This window comes from Cyprinus carpio, chromosome B6 (genome assembly GCF_018340385.1).
Source record: "Cyprinus carpio isolate SPL01 chromosome B6, ASM1834038v1, whole genome shotgun sequence".
In the NCBI taxonomy this organism is placed as follows: Eukaryota; Metazoa; Chordata; class Actinopteri; order Cypriniformes; family Cyprinidae; genus Cyprinus; species Cyprinus carpio.
In genome coordinates this window covers 24284402-24304859 of record NC_056602.1, presented here as the reverse complement: position 1 = coordinate 24304859, position 20458 = coordinate 24284402, and the positions used below count along the sequence as shown (strand labels likewise).

At 32.9% G+C, this 20458-nt stretch overlaps 1 protein-coding gene across 3 annotated transcripts; it reads left to right on the top strand.

The window, feature by feature from the left end:
- Positions 1 to 454: 454 nt before the first annotated feature.
- Positions 455 to 20365, top strand: LOC109056464 (calcium/calmodulin-dependent protein kinase type 1-like). Of its 3 annotated transcripts, none has more exons than XM_042726401.1 (12): positions 455 to 613; positions 2431 to 2541; positions 9976 to 10107; positions 11880 to 11954; positions 12102 to 12240; positions 12870 to 12996; positions 13223 to 13298; positions 14008 to 14120; positions 14399 to 14477; positions 14625 to 14712; positions 15759 to 15930; positions 16882 to 20365. In XM_042726401.1, exons 2-12 carry the CDS (start codon positions 2456 to 2458, stop codon positions 16971 to 16973), a joined length of 1179 nt encoding a protein of 392 aa, XP_042582335.1. In that variant the 5' UTR covers positions 455 to 613; positions 2431 to 2455; the 3' UTR covers positions 16974 to 20365. The 3 variants fall into 3 exon arrangements, with proteins under 3 accessions (XP_042582335.1, XP_042582336.1, XP_042582337.1); XM_042726402.1 differs by lacking the exon at positions 455 to 613 and adding an exon at positions 669 to 1042; XM_042726403.1 differs by lacking the exon at positions 455 to 613 and adding an exon at positions 1579 to 2188.
- Positions 20366 to 20458: the final 93 nt, after the last annotated feature.

Here is a 20458-nt window from a genome sequence, read left to right as displayed (position 1 = left end):
TTTTTTCATTAATTAATTACTTTTAAAGAACATTCTGAACGATTGTAATAGAGAAGCCCATTTTTTGCTTAAAAACGCTAATTCTCTTTTGAGATTTAGGCCACAAAATAAAAATAGTTTAATAAACATAATTGATACATTAATTAATTGAAATAAGATTTAGATATAAGACATAAATAAATTATATATATATATATATATATATATATATATATATATATAAACTTCAGACAAAATTTTAAATGTACAAAAAGGTGACACATATGTACGTTTTTTAAATCATTTTGAGGAGATATTTATTTATTTATTTGTTTGTTTGTTTAATGTATTGATTGTAATTTTTTTAATGTCCTGTTATTGTGGTCCAGCAGGCTTTTTCAAAACTCATCTACTTACAAAACTTTATAGCCTATAAATCTATAGGGTTTTGCGAATGACACTCGGGAATAGTATCGTAGTATCCGCACTGTATGGTTATATTGTCAAATGAAAGACGCCTCCTCCAGTCGCTACTTGACGTCAGGGTAGATCCCGCAACTATTGCATCGAAAGAGAATTGCGGATAGATAAAGAGGCAGAAGAGGACCGTCCACCCATAGGAGCAGACAATCAGGTATCGCATTTATTTTAAGTTTTCCTCGAAGTCTGTGGTTAAAGTGTATGAACTGATTTAATATAGTATCAGAATCTTCTGCAATGCCACTGCAAGGTTTCATGCATGATGATGTGGGCAATACACAAGTCCATGTTGCATATTAGGATTCTGTGTAAGCTAACGTCGATTTAAAACAAACATTTGATCTGTTTTCAGTCAATTCTTGTTAATGCTTCGTTGTCTGTTCTTAGAAGATTAATAGTGCAGGTAGCAACAGACTCCTGCATGCGCATCTATGCGCAGTGTCTGAATACACACACACACACACACACACACACACACGCACACACGCACACACACACTTATACACGAACAATAAGCATTCACTGGCATAGCGCATTGCTTGTTCAATGACTCACTCGAGATGCGGAGCACTTTCAGATACTGGTAAGGGGTTTTGTGCACTGCATGTTTACAGTTTATCCGTGGAACAGCTGTTCATAGCTGATTTTTTTCTTGTTTTGTCATATGTGTATTCCTTTGGTAAAAGTAATGTGGTAGTACTAAGGTACTGATGGTAAAGCATGGTCTTGAATGATTGTCATATTCATATTCCATGGTATAGCACGGAATTACTATATGCATGTTAAAACACCATTGCATTGCTTTGGTACCAGGTCAAAAAATAATACAATAAAAGTACCTTTTGTCCTATGTTGCACAGATCTGAAAAATCTAACTTTTACTTTAACTGAATGACAGGATAAAAGTTATGATATATGCATGATATATTTACTGTATGTACAAGTTCAATGGATTGCTGAATCTTTTATATATATATATATATATACTATATATATATATATAATATATATATATATATATATATATATAAGTTCCAACAATCAAACGTATCATATGACCAGTGCTTATCTATTTGAAATGTCTTTAAAGATGACAAAGATTACAATGAATAAGGAATGACCAAAGACAGATATAAAAGCATAGTAACCGAGAAAATTTTATTGTAAGTTAATAAATTGTAGAATAACAGATACATAATAAATAATAATAATTAAACATTTTGCCATGTAAAATATGACTAATCATAATTACAGAAAATCATTAAAAAAAAATATCAGTAAGTGTGTGTGAGTTAAACTGAGCTCTGGCACCTCAGAGGAACATTAATAGTCGTGTAAATTACAATGATGCATTTACTCAATAGTTTCATGTAAAGGAAGGTAGTCTTGAGGTGTCTTAAGGTAGGACTTTTGGAGTTTAGAACGGCTGATACATTAGTTTTAAACAAATATTTAAAAAAAATAGTTTCAAAGTTTGTTTTTTTATGAATATGTGAATATGCATTACTTTCTCTTATTTTTTTGCTATCATCCTGATAACAGAATCACTAGAGTTTGCCTATTAAAAATTAATCTCAAAATCTATAAATAGCTAGTAAAACTGGTCACTGGTTTACAGATGACAATGTGCTCAAGCAGTCCCTTCAGATGCTTAGGCTAAATAAAAAGCCTTATTCAACAACAAACTATTGGTTTGGACCATCTTCCCCTGCACTGAGAAGAGTAACAGGTACCATGATGACGGCATTCACAATGCAGACTTCAGTGGCGGTGTGATGTGGTAATACACACCTAAACAATGCCACACGATTGCATTAAGATTTAATAATAACCATGAAACCAGAAACACTCTTTTTAAATACAGGCAATTTTTTTTCTTTTTTTTTTCTTTTTTTCTCTTTTCTGTCTAATTTTCTGTTGAATTGACTTTCATTGATTTATTAATTGATCTCTACTTCTGTTTTTTTTTAGTTTCTGAGTGGAAATCAACTATACAATGCCTTTAGGAGAGGATGAAAATGGATGGAAAAAGAAGACAACTGACATCAAGGAAAATTACGATTTCAAGGAGGTCTTGGGGACGTGAGTGTTTGATAAATGAATTGCTTGATTTACAATGAAAGTGGCCAGAAACAAGTGTTATTTTAGTATTAGTTTTATACTATTATAATTTTTTTATATATATTTTGAATGAGCTTTTATGTTTATATTTTAAGTTTTCATTTTAGTAATTTTGTTATGTGCTTTCATTACTATTTAAGTTTAATTTATTTTTATTTCAGTTTCTGTTTTAGTCATTTTTGTGCTTTTTAAATGATTTCATACACTAAGAAAAGGACATTTAAACCACAAAAAAACTTCACAGTGTTTTAGAAATCATTCTACCATCCGACTGTTGAATCACACCTGCAACTACTGTATCAACTAATATTCTTATTCCTAATCTTCTTCTGTAGCTCTGTAGATCCCCTTCATTTGTTTTAGTCAGTTGAGAATAACAATATGTCATATTGGCATTATGAAAACAATATTCAGAGTATATTGGCACTGAGTGGCATCAGAAACAGATCTCATCCATTTTCTGTTGGAGCAGTTGCTACTTTTTCTCACTTTGCCGGGTGTGATTAATGACACCTCAGTGTGGGACGCAGCAGGGCTTTCATTATCCATCAATATTTGGAATTAGTTCAATTTAAATTCTCATTTATATTATTCCCAGATGCTTTCCTACAAAAGCAACAACAACATTTCTGTTTTGAAGTCATGTAGACCTGCTTCTATTATTCATGAAGCCAGTCATAGTAGAGGACAAGAGAGCGTTCGTCGACCCTAAGTGCACTAGCCCTTTTATGTTCACAGATATATTTATAGTGCGTGGGCAGAGTGTGTACATTTTACTGTCACGTTCAGCGCATCTTGGCCAACGTGGCTGAGGACGGGAGCCAGGGAGAGGGATAAACAGATGGACAGACCGATCTGCCATGCCGAATCTTAGCGACACTCACGCAAGATCTTTCACGAAGCACGTGAGAAGCAGGACGGCGAATGCTGGGTGGGAAGCACATCACCAACCTCCAAGGCACTGCTGAGGGGAAAGTCACTAGCGTAGAGCTGTGATGAAACCTTCAGACATGTACACACAGACTCATACACAAGCATATAATGTTCATCAGGGAGTTGTTATGAGTGTCTCTCCCCTCCTGCGGCCAGAATGACTGCTATTTCAGATGGCATAACATAATCATTTGGGCATGCTTACTTCAGCTTGAGTTCACATGGCCAGCCTCATGTTAAATCCCCTTCTTTGGAGCCGTGCATGGTACACACTCACCAGAGATACATTCTTAGCATCACTGTGGAGCAATTGTCAGTCTTGACCTTTGTTGTACCAAAACCTCAGCCCTTTATACCTTCAGCATAAAGTTTGGACCACTTCGCAGCTTATTCTGCCAAAGAAATGTCTACTTCAACAGAAGGAGACCATTTTAATTATATATAAAGTGGCCAAGTGCAGTTTTTTTTAGAGGAGGATACCTTGTGGCAAATTGCAATGCACCTTTAGTTGAAGGATCCCACTTTTCTAATATTGTAACAGTTTCCCTTTTAACATGAGCACACATTTTACTTTATTTCTATTAATTGTAAATATTATACACTGTACTTCTCAAAATTTTAGGATCAGTGCGATTTTTTTCCTTGAAAGAAATTAATACCTAATTTGACATTTAACTGATCAAAAGTCACCTTAAAGAAGACATGTAGGCTATAATTTTAGAAGATTTTTTTTTTTTTCAAATAAATGGTTTTCTTTTTAATTTTCTATTTATCAAAGAATCCTGAAAAAATGTTTTGCAATTTCCACAAAAATATTAAGCGCCATAAATGATAGATAGACATTTTTGTGTGATCTGTCCCTTTAAGGTGACTTGCAGCTTCGACACTTCTAGTGCTGACCGCCTTAAGCAATGTGACGTCCGTCTCTTCTAGACACAGTGTTACATAAATTGTTGCATTGAATTGAATGCGACAATTTATGGTAGAATGGTCTTACACAATTCGTTTCATAAATGAATCCCGTTGTACCTTGCAAACATGACTTGTTTCTTAGCAATCTGACTTTCGGAATTTGGATTGTATTACTGTACATGCATGACATTTATATATAAACATTTGGCAGACACTTCAGCCAATCAGTTTTGTTTGTCACATCCATCAGATGGTCAGTGAACACTCTGGACTCTATAACTATAGTTGTATTAAATATTCTGCACTGGACTAGAGCAGTGCAGTTAATTGTAAATGGTACAATGGAACTATCAATGTCAATGAGTAATTTTAGCTTTGTGCTGAGAGGCGAAGTGCGTGCTTGTTTTCTTTTGTCGGCAAAAAATGAATTCTACAGAGAGCTGAATGAACTGAAGCAGACTGTGTAGTAGACAAGATTGCTGCAGCTGGGACCTGTCTGCCCCATCAGCAGAAATAAACAGAGAGAAAGAGAGTGATGAATCATGGGAAAGTCCAAAACTTCAAGGAGACCTTTCTTGAGGAATGTTGTATCAATAGCAGTGCAGAAGCAACCTGTAAATATTGTGGAAAAGGTTAGCCTGCTAATCTTTAGAAAGATGGCTCAAAAGATTTCTGTCATTCTGTACTCTTAGACCACACACTGTATGGTCATAAATCAAAAAGTGCTTTTTGTCTGTTCTGCAAAATTAATCTCGCATTAATGCAACTATAGGTAGAAAATGGAATGGTTTTTCTGCATATAGGCAAATCTGTAACCTGTCTTTGTTTTCACAGTGTCATATGGTTTTGACTAGTTTGCCAGTAAGGCATTGTTCAGAGGATTTAACTGTATATGTTGACAGAAAGCCTCTTTTCTAAAGTAGATTATGGAATTGGTTTATCCGTGAATTCTTTTCAATTGATTTATTCTGGGGAAATTGTATCTGCTCTGGCTTATCTAGCTGCAGACCTGGATTTTGATTAAAAACATGAAAAACGGTTTACAATTGGACACTAGAGAGTTTTTTAATTTTAGCAGACTATGCAGGATTTGCTGCAGTATATCGAGAGACTAATGTTTGAGTAAGTGGTACATGTGTATTTTGGAGAAGCTTTAAAAAGAGATAAGAGTTGGTAATTGCAAAACAGTTAGTTGCAACTGTAAGCATTATCCATTCTGGTTGTTCTCCATATTGTAATTTATACAGTTTATACAAATGTACATGGCTGTTACCATAATTAAGAACAGGTGGTACTTTTTTGTTATGTTTTGTTAGAGATTTTGTTATGATATGTTATGAGTAAGTGCTTAAGTCATTGGCTAACGAATATATACAAATAACAGTTTGGTTATCTTGTTTCTGTAAGAAGAAGGTCTGTTTTTGTGAGACAAGAGGTTTGTATTTGAAATTTGTGAGTTTTTTTTTTCAGTGTTTTTTCAGTGTTGCTGTCTGAAAACGAAAGTGACGTGACATTCAGCCAAGTATGGTGACCCATACTCAGAATTCGTGCTCTGCATTTAAACCCATCCTAAGTGCACACACACAGAGCAGTGAACACACACACTGTGAACACCACACCCGGAGCAGTGGGCAGCCATTTTATGCTGCGGCGCCCGGGGAACAGTTGGGGGTTCGATGCCTTGCTCAAGGGCACCTAAGTCATGGTATTTGAACCCACAATTCCTGCCGGCCCGAGACTCGAACTCACAACCCTTCGATTGGGAGTCCGACTCTCTAACCATTAGGCCACGACTTCCCCCTGAAACAGTGATATTTGGGAAACAAAATGGACTGTTTATATTTGTGCTCTTTCAAAGCTTACAGAATTCAAACATCACTTTGACTTTGTTGTTTTGTTTTTGGTTTAGTCTTTTATAGTGTTCATCGTATTTACAAAGATGGCAGAAGAGGTCAAAGAAAACTGGTTGCTATGGTGACAGGATAAGTTTTTTTTTTATGAAAGTTTATGTTTATGTGAATGTCACAGAAGTAGGATGAATGAGAATTCAGAGCTGTTTTTGTCAGAGGTCCCTTTGTTGATTTAAGCTCCCAATCTTCCAAAAAAAATGAGAAAGGTGTTTTTAAAGACTACACTTAGTTTACCAAATTGTGTCAGGTTGGTATGATCTCAGAGTTGTTTTGTTTTCTTTTCTTTTTCAGTCAGTAGTAACAGACAAATATATACAGCCTTCTAAGGGAATCTAAAATTACAGAAAAAGCTCCACAAACAACCTACTCTTCAAGAAGACATCCATAAAAAAGAAAACAGGGCCACTCATGCTGCATTTTTGTTCAATTATTAATCACAGCTTGTTAAAACGAGTCTGTGTGGTTCAGAGTGAGTTTTTAAATGCCTTTTTTTTAAAAGGGATATCAATAAATTTTATCATTATTTGCTGAGAACAAAAATGTATATAATAATTTTAATGTAATAAATTAAACTTACAATTTATTCTGGCAGACAAAAGGCATGACAGATAAAAAGTTGAGTTGTTCCTGGAGTTAAAATCATAATGAGAGATGTCTAGTGTTCCGGCACTAAATCTTTGAATAACTGGATTATTGCTTCACAGATTATTTTCCAGGTCAGGTACAGTGGTTAAATGAAATGCAGCGTCATTATTACTTGAATAACTCTACTAGACACTGTAAAAATTTGATTCAAACACACGAAGAATAATACATTTGTGTGTGTTTTTGTGTATGTACTGTGTGTGTGTGTGTGTGTGTGTGTAGAGAGAGAGAGAGAGAGTGAATAGAGAGAGACAATTCAGAGAGAATCTTAAGATCTTATGAAATAAATTAGACTTAAATTACTTATATTTTTATAGTTATTGAAGCAATGAATTAACAGTAAGTATAATGCAACACCAAAACATGTTTATGTTTTATGATATCAGAAAATTGACATATAATGACTGGGCTCACACATTCAGACAATTTTCCTGTAATTTATTGTCCCTAACATATTTAAATATTAGGTCAAATTGGAATATGTTTAGCTTATCTAATAATGCTTTAAATGACCAGTAAGATTCTCTCATCACTGTTGTACCACATTTTATGCAACATAAACAGTGTAATGTAATAAGCATTAGTGTATAAAACTATGAATATGAATGTTTGTAATTTTTCCTTTCATGCTGTTGATGTTGTTTTCACTTTTTGTTGACATGTAAACTATAATATCTCCATGATTCTAACCCCTCACTAGAGAAACACTTTACACCTTGCACATTTTTTAATCTATTTTAGTGCACAGAGCTGCTGTTGGAAAATGATTGGCCTTGTAACATATGTAAGGCATTCCATCAGCTATATGTCTCTGCGAAACAATTTTCTTATTTACAGACCCAAACACCCACATCGGCTGTCTTGTATCATTTCCTAATCTCTATTCTCTCTCCTCTCTTCCTCCTCCTTTACCCACAGGAAGCCACGGGAGGCCTTAATTACACCATGTCTCACGGCAACAGCACAGCTCCCGCTCTCTTCATTTCCTCTCACTCTCTCTTTCTTTCCTTCATTCTTTCTTCCCAGCCTTCTTTTTGCCCCCCGCACCTCCCCCTTTCCACTTAAGGCAGTCTGAGAAGTCTGTGATACGAGTCAGTAGAAAGTTTGTTGACAGCTACAGTGCTGTATGAGCTGCTCTCTCTCACTAAACAACCCTGCTGTGATCATGACTCACTATAGCATGGCTTCCAGGTCATTGGAGATTTCCGTTTTATTTTTATTATCTCAACAACAACATATCATAAGGTCCTTTTAATTGAAATCATCCTAATGGAAACTATCCTCATTCACTACAAAGAACCTTTTGTGAAACATGTTTTCAGATGTTAAAGGTTCTTTATGGAACCATTTACACAAAAAAAGTACTTCTGTGGCATCGTGAAGCACCTTTATTTTTAAGAGTGTATTTTTGTTAGCTGGGTATCTGTATTTATGTGTAGGAGATGTTATTTTTTAATTGTTTGAGACATCTAAAATAAGAATGAAATGTTTGAAATCATAATTAGGATTTTACCACTATATAAAATTTAGTCTTGGAAGTGAGGAAAAGAAATTTCCTCTACTGTCATTTGTTCTCTGGCTTGTTTTTTTTTTTCTTTTCCTTAGTGGCAAATTGTATGTTTAATTGCTCCCTCTGTGATTAAGAAGGCAGTTTAGGGAGTGTGTGTTTGGGACAGCTAGATTATACATGACAGTGCTTGTTTTAACACACAGGCTTGTGTTTAAGGAAGAGAACGAGAATTAATGTGTTTTGTCTACAAACCTGTAAAAGCCTGAAAAGATGCTCGGAATAGGACAAACACACACCCAGATGCCTTAACACATGGAAACATTCCTTGGATGATTAAACAGCTTGTGCTGTTTGTCTTTTTCTGGCACTAGTACCGGTGTCCCTCTGGAGGATGCAGATGTACAGCACACTGTTTCATCTTTCCCAACCTGAAGAGTCTGGCCTGATAAAATATCAGCCGCGCACATATTTCTGTTGTGCAAACAACACATACACAAAAAAAGAAAAATAGTCTGGAAAAGGCGTCAGTGCTGTTTACGTCCCTTTTGTGTTCTGTTACACAAAAAAATCAGAGTTGAATTACATCTGAAGGGTAAAAATGCATCAGTGCATTTACTATCAATCCATCAGTAATCTAGAAAAACTTATGTGCATTAACTTTTTAGTTACAATAGGCCTACTGAGTTTTTTAAAGAAATGAATACTTTTATTCAGCAAGGATGCATTAAACTGATCAAAGGTGACAGTAACAACATGTATAGTTACGAATGATTTCTTTTTCAGTAAATGCAGTTTATTAAACTTTATATTCATTATAAACTTTATTAAAAGAAATGTTTCTTGATCTGCAAATCAGTATATTAGAATGATTTCTGAAGGTGATGCTGAAAATTCAGCTTTGTATCAGAGGAATAAATTACATTTTAAAATATATTATATTAATATATTTTTTCACAATATTACAGTTTTTAATAAATTTTTTGTATAATAATAAATGATGCCTTAATGAGCATAAGAGACTTCTTTCGGAAACATTAAAAAACTCCAAAACTTGGTAGCCTGTATGTTATTTTATGCTGTTTATTCCTGGTTGTTATTCTTAACTGTATATAAATATTTCTGGCAAACCCCAGATTTATATCATATATTGGTGGCAAACTTAACACATATAATAATTGCAATTGCAGTTTTTATCATGTACTATTTACAATAAATATTTAAAATTCTTTAAATCAGTATCGTTAATATTTTCAATTACAATTTTTTTTAAATAATCAAATTTGATTATGTTTACTGACTGATGTTAGTAATCTTGAAATATCGATCAATTAATTAGATCGTAGAGACCGTGGGTGTATTTACTTTTGAGAAATGCAGCCCTGGTCAATATATTGGTTTATGTCTGCTTTCATAACAGTAACTTAGAGGTCCACTGGGGGAAGTTAAATATCAAATAGCACTAACTCCATCTTTCCTGTCCTCCAGAGGTGCGTTCTCTGAGGTGTTCCTGGCAGAGGAGAAGAAGACCCAGCGACTTGTGGCCATTAAATGCATCCCTAAGAAAGCGTTGCAGGGAAAGGAGAACAGCATTGAGAATGAGATTGCTGTGCTACACAGGTCAGAACTGGCTATTACAGCATAAAAAACTAGCTTGATAGTCAAGATAAACCATCTAAACCAGCTGAGGACCACTTGGCCTTAGGCTGGTTTAAGCTGTTAATTAAATTTTTTTATTCAGAATAGCATATATTTATCATATATGGAGAAAGCCAAAGAGAGTAAACCTGTAGACTGCAGCACACCTTTACCATAGTATTTGAGACTGAACTCTTTGATTACAAGGCCAATAACAGATAACGGCACTGTTTGAGATCAAGTGAAACCATGTTAGGATTTATGTGCAGATATAGGACGGATGCTGCCAAGAGCTTGACTCTTTGTGAGGTAGTGTTAAGGATAATTGTCAGTCAAGATGCTGAAAGGTCTCTTCCTTTTCCTCTTAAAAGCCAGATTGCTCTTTGAGAGAAGAAAAGCTCTTGTGAATACTGTCTGTGCCACAAAAATGTGCTATAGCTTTAGAAATCGTAGAAGTGTGTATCGGAAATGTCAAGAGTACTGGAGATAGTCCTATTTTTAGTGACTCTGTTGCCAGGGCAACAGCACACACAGAGGCTGAGATGGTATGGAGGTTCCCCGCAGCAGTATTGTGAAAGAGAGAAAGAAAGGGACCAAAGAGGAGGAATAGGGATAGAATTAAGAGAAAGAGACAGAGAGAGAATCCCACCATTGGTGTGAAAAACTGTAATCAAATGGAAAGAAGGAAACCAAAAGAGTGGAAGTCAAATGGAGATAGAACAGAATGTTATTAATGTCTGATTTGAGTATAGCCGGTGTAGCTTCACAAAAGAGACTCAGAAAGCACATTAAAAATAGGGAAGAAGGAAGGAAAGCCATCATGAATAGAGCATAAAAAGATCTTTAGAGCAAAGCAAGGACTTTCACATGCATATTACATTTCCTCACAGCAGTGCTGTTATTGTTAACAAAAACTATTATTATTATTAAATAGTTTTCAGTATTTAAATAAATTTGAAATTAGATTATAAAAATCCAAATAAAATAAAATAAATGACAAAAAACCTACAATTATTAATAGTTTTCAGTATTGAAATAAATTTGAAATTAGATTATAAAAATCAAAAGAAAAGAAAAGAAAAGAAAAGAAAAGAAAAGAAAAGAAAAGAAAAAAACTAAAACTAAAATTATTAAAAATAGTTTTAAGTATTGAAATAAATTTGAAATTAGATGGTAAAAATCTAAAGTAAATAAAATAAATGACAAAGATTTACTGTGTATTTGTGCACACCAGGCAAATAAAATCAATTAATTAATTTATTAATTTATTTAATTATTTATTCATTCATTAGTTCGTTCAATTGTTCATTCATTAATTCATTCAAAAACTGAAACTTAAAAAAACAAACATTATGGCAAATAATTGAAATAAGTTGTTAAACTGAAATTAAATTAAAGTTACATAGATTTATTAAAAAAACTAAACAAAAAAGACAAAAACATAAAATTAGTAAAATGTGAACTTAAATAATAATAATAATAAAAAAAACAGAAAACAGAAAATAAAAGCTAATTCAAAATATTTATATATTATAATAGTATAAAAATAAAACAAAATGAACACTGCCTTATAGTGAAATAAATCAGCATATACACAATGTAAAATATCAATCTGCAGGTTGTGCAAGTCTGATCCTATACGTTCTGGTCCCTAATGTAAGGATCCTAAGCTGTTTTACTGTCCATTAGCTGAAATAGTAAGTCTGATTGCCAGTTAAGATTCTAATCATTGCCATTTTCTTTTTTTTTTTCAGAATAAAACATGAAAATATTGTTTCACTGGAAGACATCTTCGAAAGTCAGTCGCATTTGTATTTGGTCATGCAGCTGTGAGTTTTTCTCAGCACTCGCAACCACATCAAGCATAATCATTATAAAAGAAACAGGCTGATGTTGGTTTAATTTGCCGTGACAACTGAACGCTTGTGTGATTATAGTAGAGGTGCTAATTGTAGTTTGTGTGTGGGTCTGCACAGCGTATCGGGGGGAGAGCTCTTTGACAGGATTGTGGAAAAAGGCTTCTACACAGAAAGAGATGCCAGCAAACTCATTCGGCAGATTTTAGATGCGGTCAAGTATCTGCATGATATGGGCATTGTGCACAGAGACTTGAAGGTAATGCTTACATATTCTTTCCATATAATTCCACACTGCCTTTCTAACCAGGTGTAAAGTGAAAATGATTCAGTATGCAATCTTTTTTCTGTCCTCTCTGAAAGCCAAATGCTGTCATGAAGGGACAAAATCACTGACAAAAGTATTTAATGTTTAGTTATTTTAGTTATTATTTTTGTTGAAATCATGATACATATGGATATAAAAGTTCAAAAGGACAGGATTTACTTAAAATAGAAAACTTTTGTAACATTAGAAATATCTTTACAGCCACTTTTGATGCATCCTTGCAATAAAAAAAAAACACAAAAGCATATATATTTAATTGCTTTTGGACCTTTATAGAAACAGTAAGAGTTTTATAGTCATTTTCTATTCCAAGCATCCCAAGTGACCAATAAAATGTCCTGTTGTGTGCTGTTTGTCATGGATGGTCCTGAGAAAAACTTAAATTAACATGGAAGGTATGTGATTTATCGGTTGTCAAGTCTGATTATAACACACAGTGTTATGCATATGAAAAGAGTGCACCAATGGATGTCCATAAATGTAGCAAGGTATGACTTGATTTAATGTGATTTGGGGGAAATTATGTTCAGCTGATATTCGTTCACTCTCTTTCTGTGCAGCCAGAGAATCTGTTGTACTACAGTATGGAGGAGGACTCCAATATCATGATCAGTGACTTTGGCCTGTCTAAGATCGAGGACTCGGCAAGTGTGATGTCAACTGCCTGTGGAACACCTGGATACGTAGGTACGAATGAGGGCTATTTTTCCTGCCTTTTTCAAATTATTTTAGCAAGGGTCAGTAATATGTCGGTTTTTAGAGGCTCGCAGTCATTTGAAATGACGTACAATGTCAAGTGCTAGCATTTTAAAGTGCCTCTTTGATGCTGCCCAAGCTCAAAAGGAAAGGGAACTAAACAGCAAAAAAAAAGAAACACTGAAAGCTTCTCTGTCTCTCTCACCCTCTCAATCAGCTCCAGAGGTCTTGGCACAAAAACCATACAGTAAAGCTGTAGACTGTTGGTCCATAGGAGTGATTTCTTATATTCTGTGAGTATTTCTGCATCTCTCATATGACCAAAATTATGTTTGTGTGTATTGATTGATTGATTGATTGATTGTCAGTTTTATAGGAATTTATTTAGTATGATTTAATGCATTGAATGTATTTAATTATTTGTATTTATGGTCAATCCTCATTTATTTGATATTGGTTTATTTAGGGAGACATGTTTAATGAAATAGCATAAATCAATATTTCAATCTAAATCAATACTTCATATTTAGTTATTTATGTATTTGTCATATCAAAAATAATTTGTTTGTGCATATTTATGTATTTACTAATTTTATATGAATTTATTAAATTGTATTTATATCATTTTTTCTGTATGGTCAATTCTATGGAAGCCAGCTTATGCCACTAGAATAAAAAATAAACTAAATCTCACAATACTGACTTTTTTCTCAGAATTACGTGATACAAATTTGCATGAATGAAGTCATAATTGTGAGATATAAATTCACAATTCTAACTGTTTCTCATAATTGCATTAGTATCTAGCAAATCTAGCATTTTTTGAGTTTGTCACAATTTTTTTTTTGTTTATATAATTATGTTTTTGAGTTATGAGGTAAGAATTTAGAATTTATAATTTTCATATTGATCGATTTGTTTGTTTGTTTATGATTAGCCAGCTAATAAGAGGGATAATTAACAGTCTGTTTGGTTGTTAATACAAAGCTATGTCTTTTGCAGCTTATGTGGCTACCCTCCATTTTACGATGAACATGACGCCAAGCTGTTCGAGCAGATTCTCAAAGCAGAGTATGAGTTTGACTCTCCGTACTGGGACGACATCTCTGACTCAGGTAGATCTTCAGTCATGATAATGTAATCATAATCCAGTACCATCATTTTGACAAGCTCTTGATACAAATGACTGCACCAATTGAGCTCAACAGCAGGTTTTTAAAAATAAAAATACCATTAGTGATGTAACAATGTTAAACTGAGTTCATTTTTATAGAATGCGACTTGTCTGCCAATAGTGAAGAAAAACCTTCTCAAAACTACTGATGAACTCAGCATTTTCTTAATGCTTTCCTAATGCTTGAATATTTGTATTATCGATCACATCCCGTCCTAGCCAAGGATTTCATCAGTCACTTGATGGAGAAAGATCCGACTCTGAGAAACACTTGTGAACAGGCTTTACAGCACCCATGGTAGGATTACCTAAAAAAAAAAAAAAAAAAAAAAACAATAATAATAATAATAATATATATATTTTTACTTAATCTGTGATCATAATATCCTTCTTCACTTTTCAACAAAATTGCACGAGTAACTCATCCCTCATCTCTAACTTTTGAGATTTCTGGAGACACGGCTCTCGACAGGAACATTCATGAGTCTGTCAGCGCTCAGATCAAGAAGAACTTTGCCAAAAGTAAATGGAAGGTGAGAATCCCATCATTTTTTTCACATCTTGCATTTCCAACCCAACAGTTTTATTTAATATGGCTTACTTGGTTTGCCAAGAATAAATTGCTGTAAACCTGAGTTGTTTTCGGCCTCTGCAGTCTCACTATATGACTACAAAAACTATTGTTTAATCACTTACACACAGAAACTTAAAGGTCTTCACAGTAACCCATCAAAATAAAAGTTCTCTTCAAGTTGAAGAAATTGTGACAGAAATATATTATCATACTTAAGAATGGTTGTCTTAATGTAATACCACTGCTAATACAATTATTATTTAAATGTAATTAATTAAAACTTTTTAAAATGATCACACATTTTTTCTTTCATGATTTTAACATTAAACCTCTGTTGTGCAGCACTTTGTTTGACAAAAATATGAAAGGTTTTGTATAATATTTATTTTATTTTTTGTTTAATTGTTTATTTTATTTAATTTTATTTTGTTTTATGCCTTCATTTGATTACCAGAAAAATTAAAATGCACATAATTTCTGAAGAAAAAATAAAATAAAAAGTTATTGGGCCTTATTATTTTAAACAAATTAATAAATTAAGTTGTTTTTATGAGTTTAATTAATTAGATATGTTTTTGATAAAACCATTCAAATTGAATCCAGAAAAATTTAAATGAAAAACACAGAAATTGAGAAAATAATAAAATAGAATTCATAGGGCCCTGATGAGCTTAATAAACATAATAATAAATTGCTGTTAATGATTTGTTTTTTTGATTAAATTTAGTTTAAACATTAAAAAGGAGTACAGAAAAATTTAAACTTAAAAAAAAAAAAAAAAAAAAAATAGATCCAGAAATATCGAATGGAATAAAAAATGGAATTTATAAAAAATTAAAACAGGATTTGGGTAAAAATAAAATGTTTTTCATAGGGTCGTATATATGTTTATATGTGTAAACAGTAGATGGTAACAGATTTCGTCAATAATCTCACTGAAATGTTCTTAAAGATACTTGTAAACATATTTTAGAGACACGTTATTTTTTGTTCTTGTCCCTGTAGCAAGCATTCAATGCGACAGCAGTGGTCAGACACATGCGGAGACTGCAGCTGAGCACCAGCTTAGAGGGGCCGAGCCAAATCACCAGCACCAGCCCCTACCACAGACACCTGCTCCTGCCCGCCAAAGAGCTCGACCACGAGGAGGACGAGGACGAGGAGGAAGACCACAACAGTAAGCCTAAGATCATTCTCCAATAAAAGTCACATACTATCCATCCTAAATAATAAATTGACAATTTTAGTACATACAACCTGTTAAGTAAACAAAGGTTTTAGAAAAATGATCACAGCATGTATCAAATGAATAATGGTAATGAGCAAGGTCATGTTTTTTAACCATATTTTATTGGACTGTCCTGTTTTTAATGCTTCTAGGCAGAATTTATTTATTACATTAACAAATTTTTATAACAACATTTTTCATCAGTAATGAATAATATATTTTTATTTATTTCAGAAAAATCTTTTTTTTTTTCAGAAAGAACTTTAGTAGTAAAAAAAAAGATCTTAGTATATATGTAGTTTTTGAATATGAATGATTGATTCAGTCGATTTGTTCAATAAATTAGTTCTAATTCATTCAGAAACTAAACACCACTGTGTTGCTCGGATGTACAGAGTTATGCTGTGGCTTTTTAGGAAATATTTTCGCTGGCAAAATTGAACAAAAACACACAATAGTGTTTAAAATATAGCACAATATTAACTTCTTATTTACTGAACTGTTGTATAAAATCACATCTGCACTCGTGTTCTTTGTGACATTCATAACAAAAACAGCATTTTTGTGTTGTTGCTGTTTTGTTATGATTATAGTATTATTTTGATATTGGTTTAGTTGTTATACAGGGCCATTTATTTTTTTATTTATTTTTTTGCCCCAATATCTTGAATTTTAGGGCATACCTGCATTTATAGAGTTGTTGCCCTGCATCATATTGGTCAACAGTCAACTGTATGAAATGTAAGATGACATACATGTTTGGGGCCGGGACCAGTGCGTTAACTGCGTTAAAATATTTTAATCACGTTATTTTTCATAACTAATTAATTAACACGTTAAACTGACAGCCCTAATATGTATGTATGTATGTATATATATAATATAAACTTTTCTGTTTAGGTTCCCCAAGTGCAGACGGGCGTCGAGGAAGTGCCGATCGGGACAGTCTCAGAAGCTGTACTTACTGCTGCCGACCAGCCAGCAGGATCTGAAGCAGAACTCTGAGCCCAGCAGAACCTTGAGGAACCCAGTGGAACCACACATGCACGTCCACCGCACCAGTCTGACCTGGAACACAGAGCTTTCCTGGTAACATGCACTAGATGGAGCTAGTGCTGCTGGTGGGACGTGAGAGGAGAGCGTCATTGTTCCAGACATTCAGACTTGGGTATATCATAGAAATGTAACTCCTCTATCATTTTAATTTGATTACTATCTCTGAACCCCTACCAAAGACAAAAATATGTTTAAGTTGTGCGTTTATGGAAAGTTTAATTATTTATTTATTATCATTATTTTTTTAAAGAAAAAGTTCAGGTCTGTACCCTGTAGCAATTTGGACTTTCTTTGAAAGCCACTAGTTATACAATGTCTCAACAAATATTAATGTCTTAATAAGCCCCATTTGCTCAGCCGATAAGTTCATGAGAAAAAAAAAAAAAGATAATCATATCATTTTTAAGCCTTAATCCATTGCGGTTCTGTTTTGTAAGGTCTGTTGGGTAGAGTTGTTGATTTTGTTGTTGATTTTGGGATATGGTTCAGACTGGTACAAAGCTGCATATAAAGTCAGAGCAGGGGCATTTCCAAGCTGTAATGGAAATCACAGAAACTTTTTGTGGGTAAAAACCTTCATATGAAGCGTGTGGACAGAACAGGGGTTAGAAGATTTGAGTCACAGTCCAGATGCTTTTTTTTTACACCCAGATTAAATGCAATACTTGGATAATCTCCACCATTAATAAAGATTTCTAATTTTAGATTTATGGGGCAAAAGTAGTCTGTAGCTCAGTTCCAAAACCTACATTTAAAAAGAATTTATTTAGATCCTAAATTAAGATGTATGTATTTGAATTTGCATATAAAATATGCATATATTTGAATTACAGTTTTAACATTAACAAACTCACAACTTAATGTAATGCATTTTTGACAATCATAAATAAATGAAAGAAGATTTCTCTAATATTACTAATAAAATTTAACCAGGTTTATATTTCTGATTTGTTTTGATCGAATGCATATTACTAATTAAATATTGCTTGTTCTAGAGCAAGCCATATTTTAACCATATTCTTATTTTATTTTAACTGAATAAATTTAATAGTTTGCACAATTAACAGATTAATGCAAATTCTAAGCAATTTGAATAAATGCATTTTGACAAATGAAAGAGGTGAGATTTTTTGCAATAATACTAATAAACTACATGTGTTTTAAATAAACAATAACCAAGGTTTATATATTTACCATCAATAAATTAAATTTGATTATCTATCTTATTAATCGAATTAATGAATATAATGAATGCATGTTCATACTTTTATTTTAACTGAATAAATGTAATTGTTTCCACAATGAACAGATTTACGCTGATAAACAATTCGAATAAATGCATTTTGAGAATATAATTATTTAAATAAAATTCCCAAGATGGAAATAGTTCATAATAAACTATGCCATGCATTTTTTTGTATGTGTGCAGAAATCTTATCCATTTTATTTATTCATGACTGACAAATATGCATTACATTAAGTTTATTAATTTGTTTACACTAAATCTGTGCAATTCAAATAGATGGTAATATTACACAATTCAAATACATAAATCTTAAATGTAAACACGAGTTAAGTGAGAAGGAATCAGATGCACACTCCTGGTCCAAAATATGTCTTTTAAGAAGCCTCATAAATCTAAGGCAGATTGTATCCTTTGCTGCGAAAGCAATCTCATAATGCAGTGCAACAAGCTAAGTAAATATATATTAAAAAGGATGAATAAAAACACTGTTTTAGCCAATATTTGTGAGAGCTATGTGGAGTTATGCTTTTTAGAGTATGCTGGCATCAAACTCCATTGCAGTTGTGAGTCGAGTGTCGTATTGCGCTATACATGTGAGGCACTATTTGTTGTAGAGTGTTTCAAATCAGTTACTTACGAGATTCCATTTAAATTATTCTGCCTTAGAGGGTTTTGGAACAGATGTTGATGAACTACTTTGTCGCAATAGTGATGTAGTTCTGCAACCAAAATGATTTATCTGTCCATGATTATCAGTTATTCCAAGTTGTGCATGTTTTGGAAGCTGATTGGTTGATTGGTTAAGGTTCTTTTGTTTGGGTTGCTGGCCATAATCTGTACTGTTCTCCTGTGCAGAAGACGTCTATTGTTTGCATGACCTCGTAAAAATATGTTTACAAAAGCGATGATCAAAATATAAAATATACATAAACATATTCATATCTTTACAAAACTAATCACATAATAAGACATACTATTTCTGTCACAAGTCATTGGGAGGCACAAGAAATTTGGACACTTAATCCGTTTCTTTTTCTATTTCTTTATAAAATATACATATAACTTTATCTTAAGAACTCAATACTGGCCTTATTTTAAACTGGATTAATACAACAAAAAAAACAATGCAAGAACATTTATCACCTTGTTCATCGATATATATCATATCTGTGCCAATTTGCGCACATTACTTACTTGAAGCCAACAATAATATATATATATATATATATATATATATATATATATATATATATATATATATATATATATATATATATATATATATATAAAAGCTTTTGTTTTTTTGCTAATGGACACCTAATATTAAAAACATTTTCCTTTAAATCATGATTAGTTTTAAGTTGACACTCCATCTGTGTGATATAATTATTTATCATTTATTTGCATAAAGTACATTTCTAGTTTGTCAGAACAGTGTTGTCAGTGCAACAGCATTTTTATTTTCAGTGTAAAATGCTTTTGTTTTAATTTAATATTTATTCAATTCAATGAAATTCTAAAATATTAAGTACATCAATAATTAAAATATTTAATTTTAGAACTGTGTCATTCCCAAGTGCAATCATCGATTTAATTAGTATAAAATTGCAACAGTCTAATGAGCAGTTCAGCAATCAGTTCATTATGGTAATTATGCAAACTGCCTCAGAAGGGCTGATTAAATATCATTAGAAGTCATCTATGACATACTTTGGCTTTTGAAAAGTACTAGGAAGTTACACCCCAGTTTTTGGGTAGTTAATTCCTCCCTTGTTCAATTTGTTTTTGTCATGGAAGTGCACACACTTCAGGAAGTGAAGAGGAGACACAAATACAGTATGTGTATTATACATAAAGACGATGTATACATATATTGTATACCTTTTTTTGTAAAAGCTACAAATGTATGGATGCAATGCATCATGTGTTATTGATGGAGTTATAAAGAGCCAATGATTTGTACCCTTAAAGATATACAGGTAGTAGCACGTTATGAATAAACACTCCTTGTCTATGCATTGTGTGTTCAGTAAAATCTTTGTGTACAGTGCAAATAAAGTTCACATCAAAGTGCTATGCAAAGGCAGACTGTGGTTGGTATTTTCAGATTATAAACTCCAAACTGTATGGCATGTCACAATCCCTTTATTTAAAGATTATTACAAAATGTACAAA

Excerpts from the sequence above, each read along its gene's own strand:
- LOC109056464 (XM_042726401.1), top strand. The coding sequence starts at position 2,456 with ATGCCTTTAGGAGAGGATGAAAATGGATGGAAAAAGAAGACAACTGAC. Across the intron at positions 10,108-11,879 it reads GAGATTGCTGTGCTACACAG|AATAAAACATGAAAATATTG; the intron begins GTCAGAACTGGC and ends TTTTTTTTTCAG. Across the intron at positions 12,241-12,869 it reads TTGTGCACAGAGACTTGAAG|CCAGAGAATCTGTTGTACTA; the intron begins GTAATGCTTACA and ends CTTTCTGTGCAG.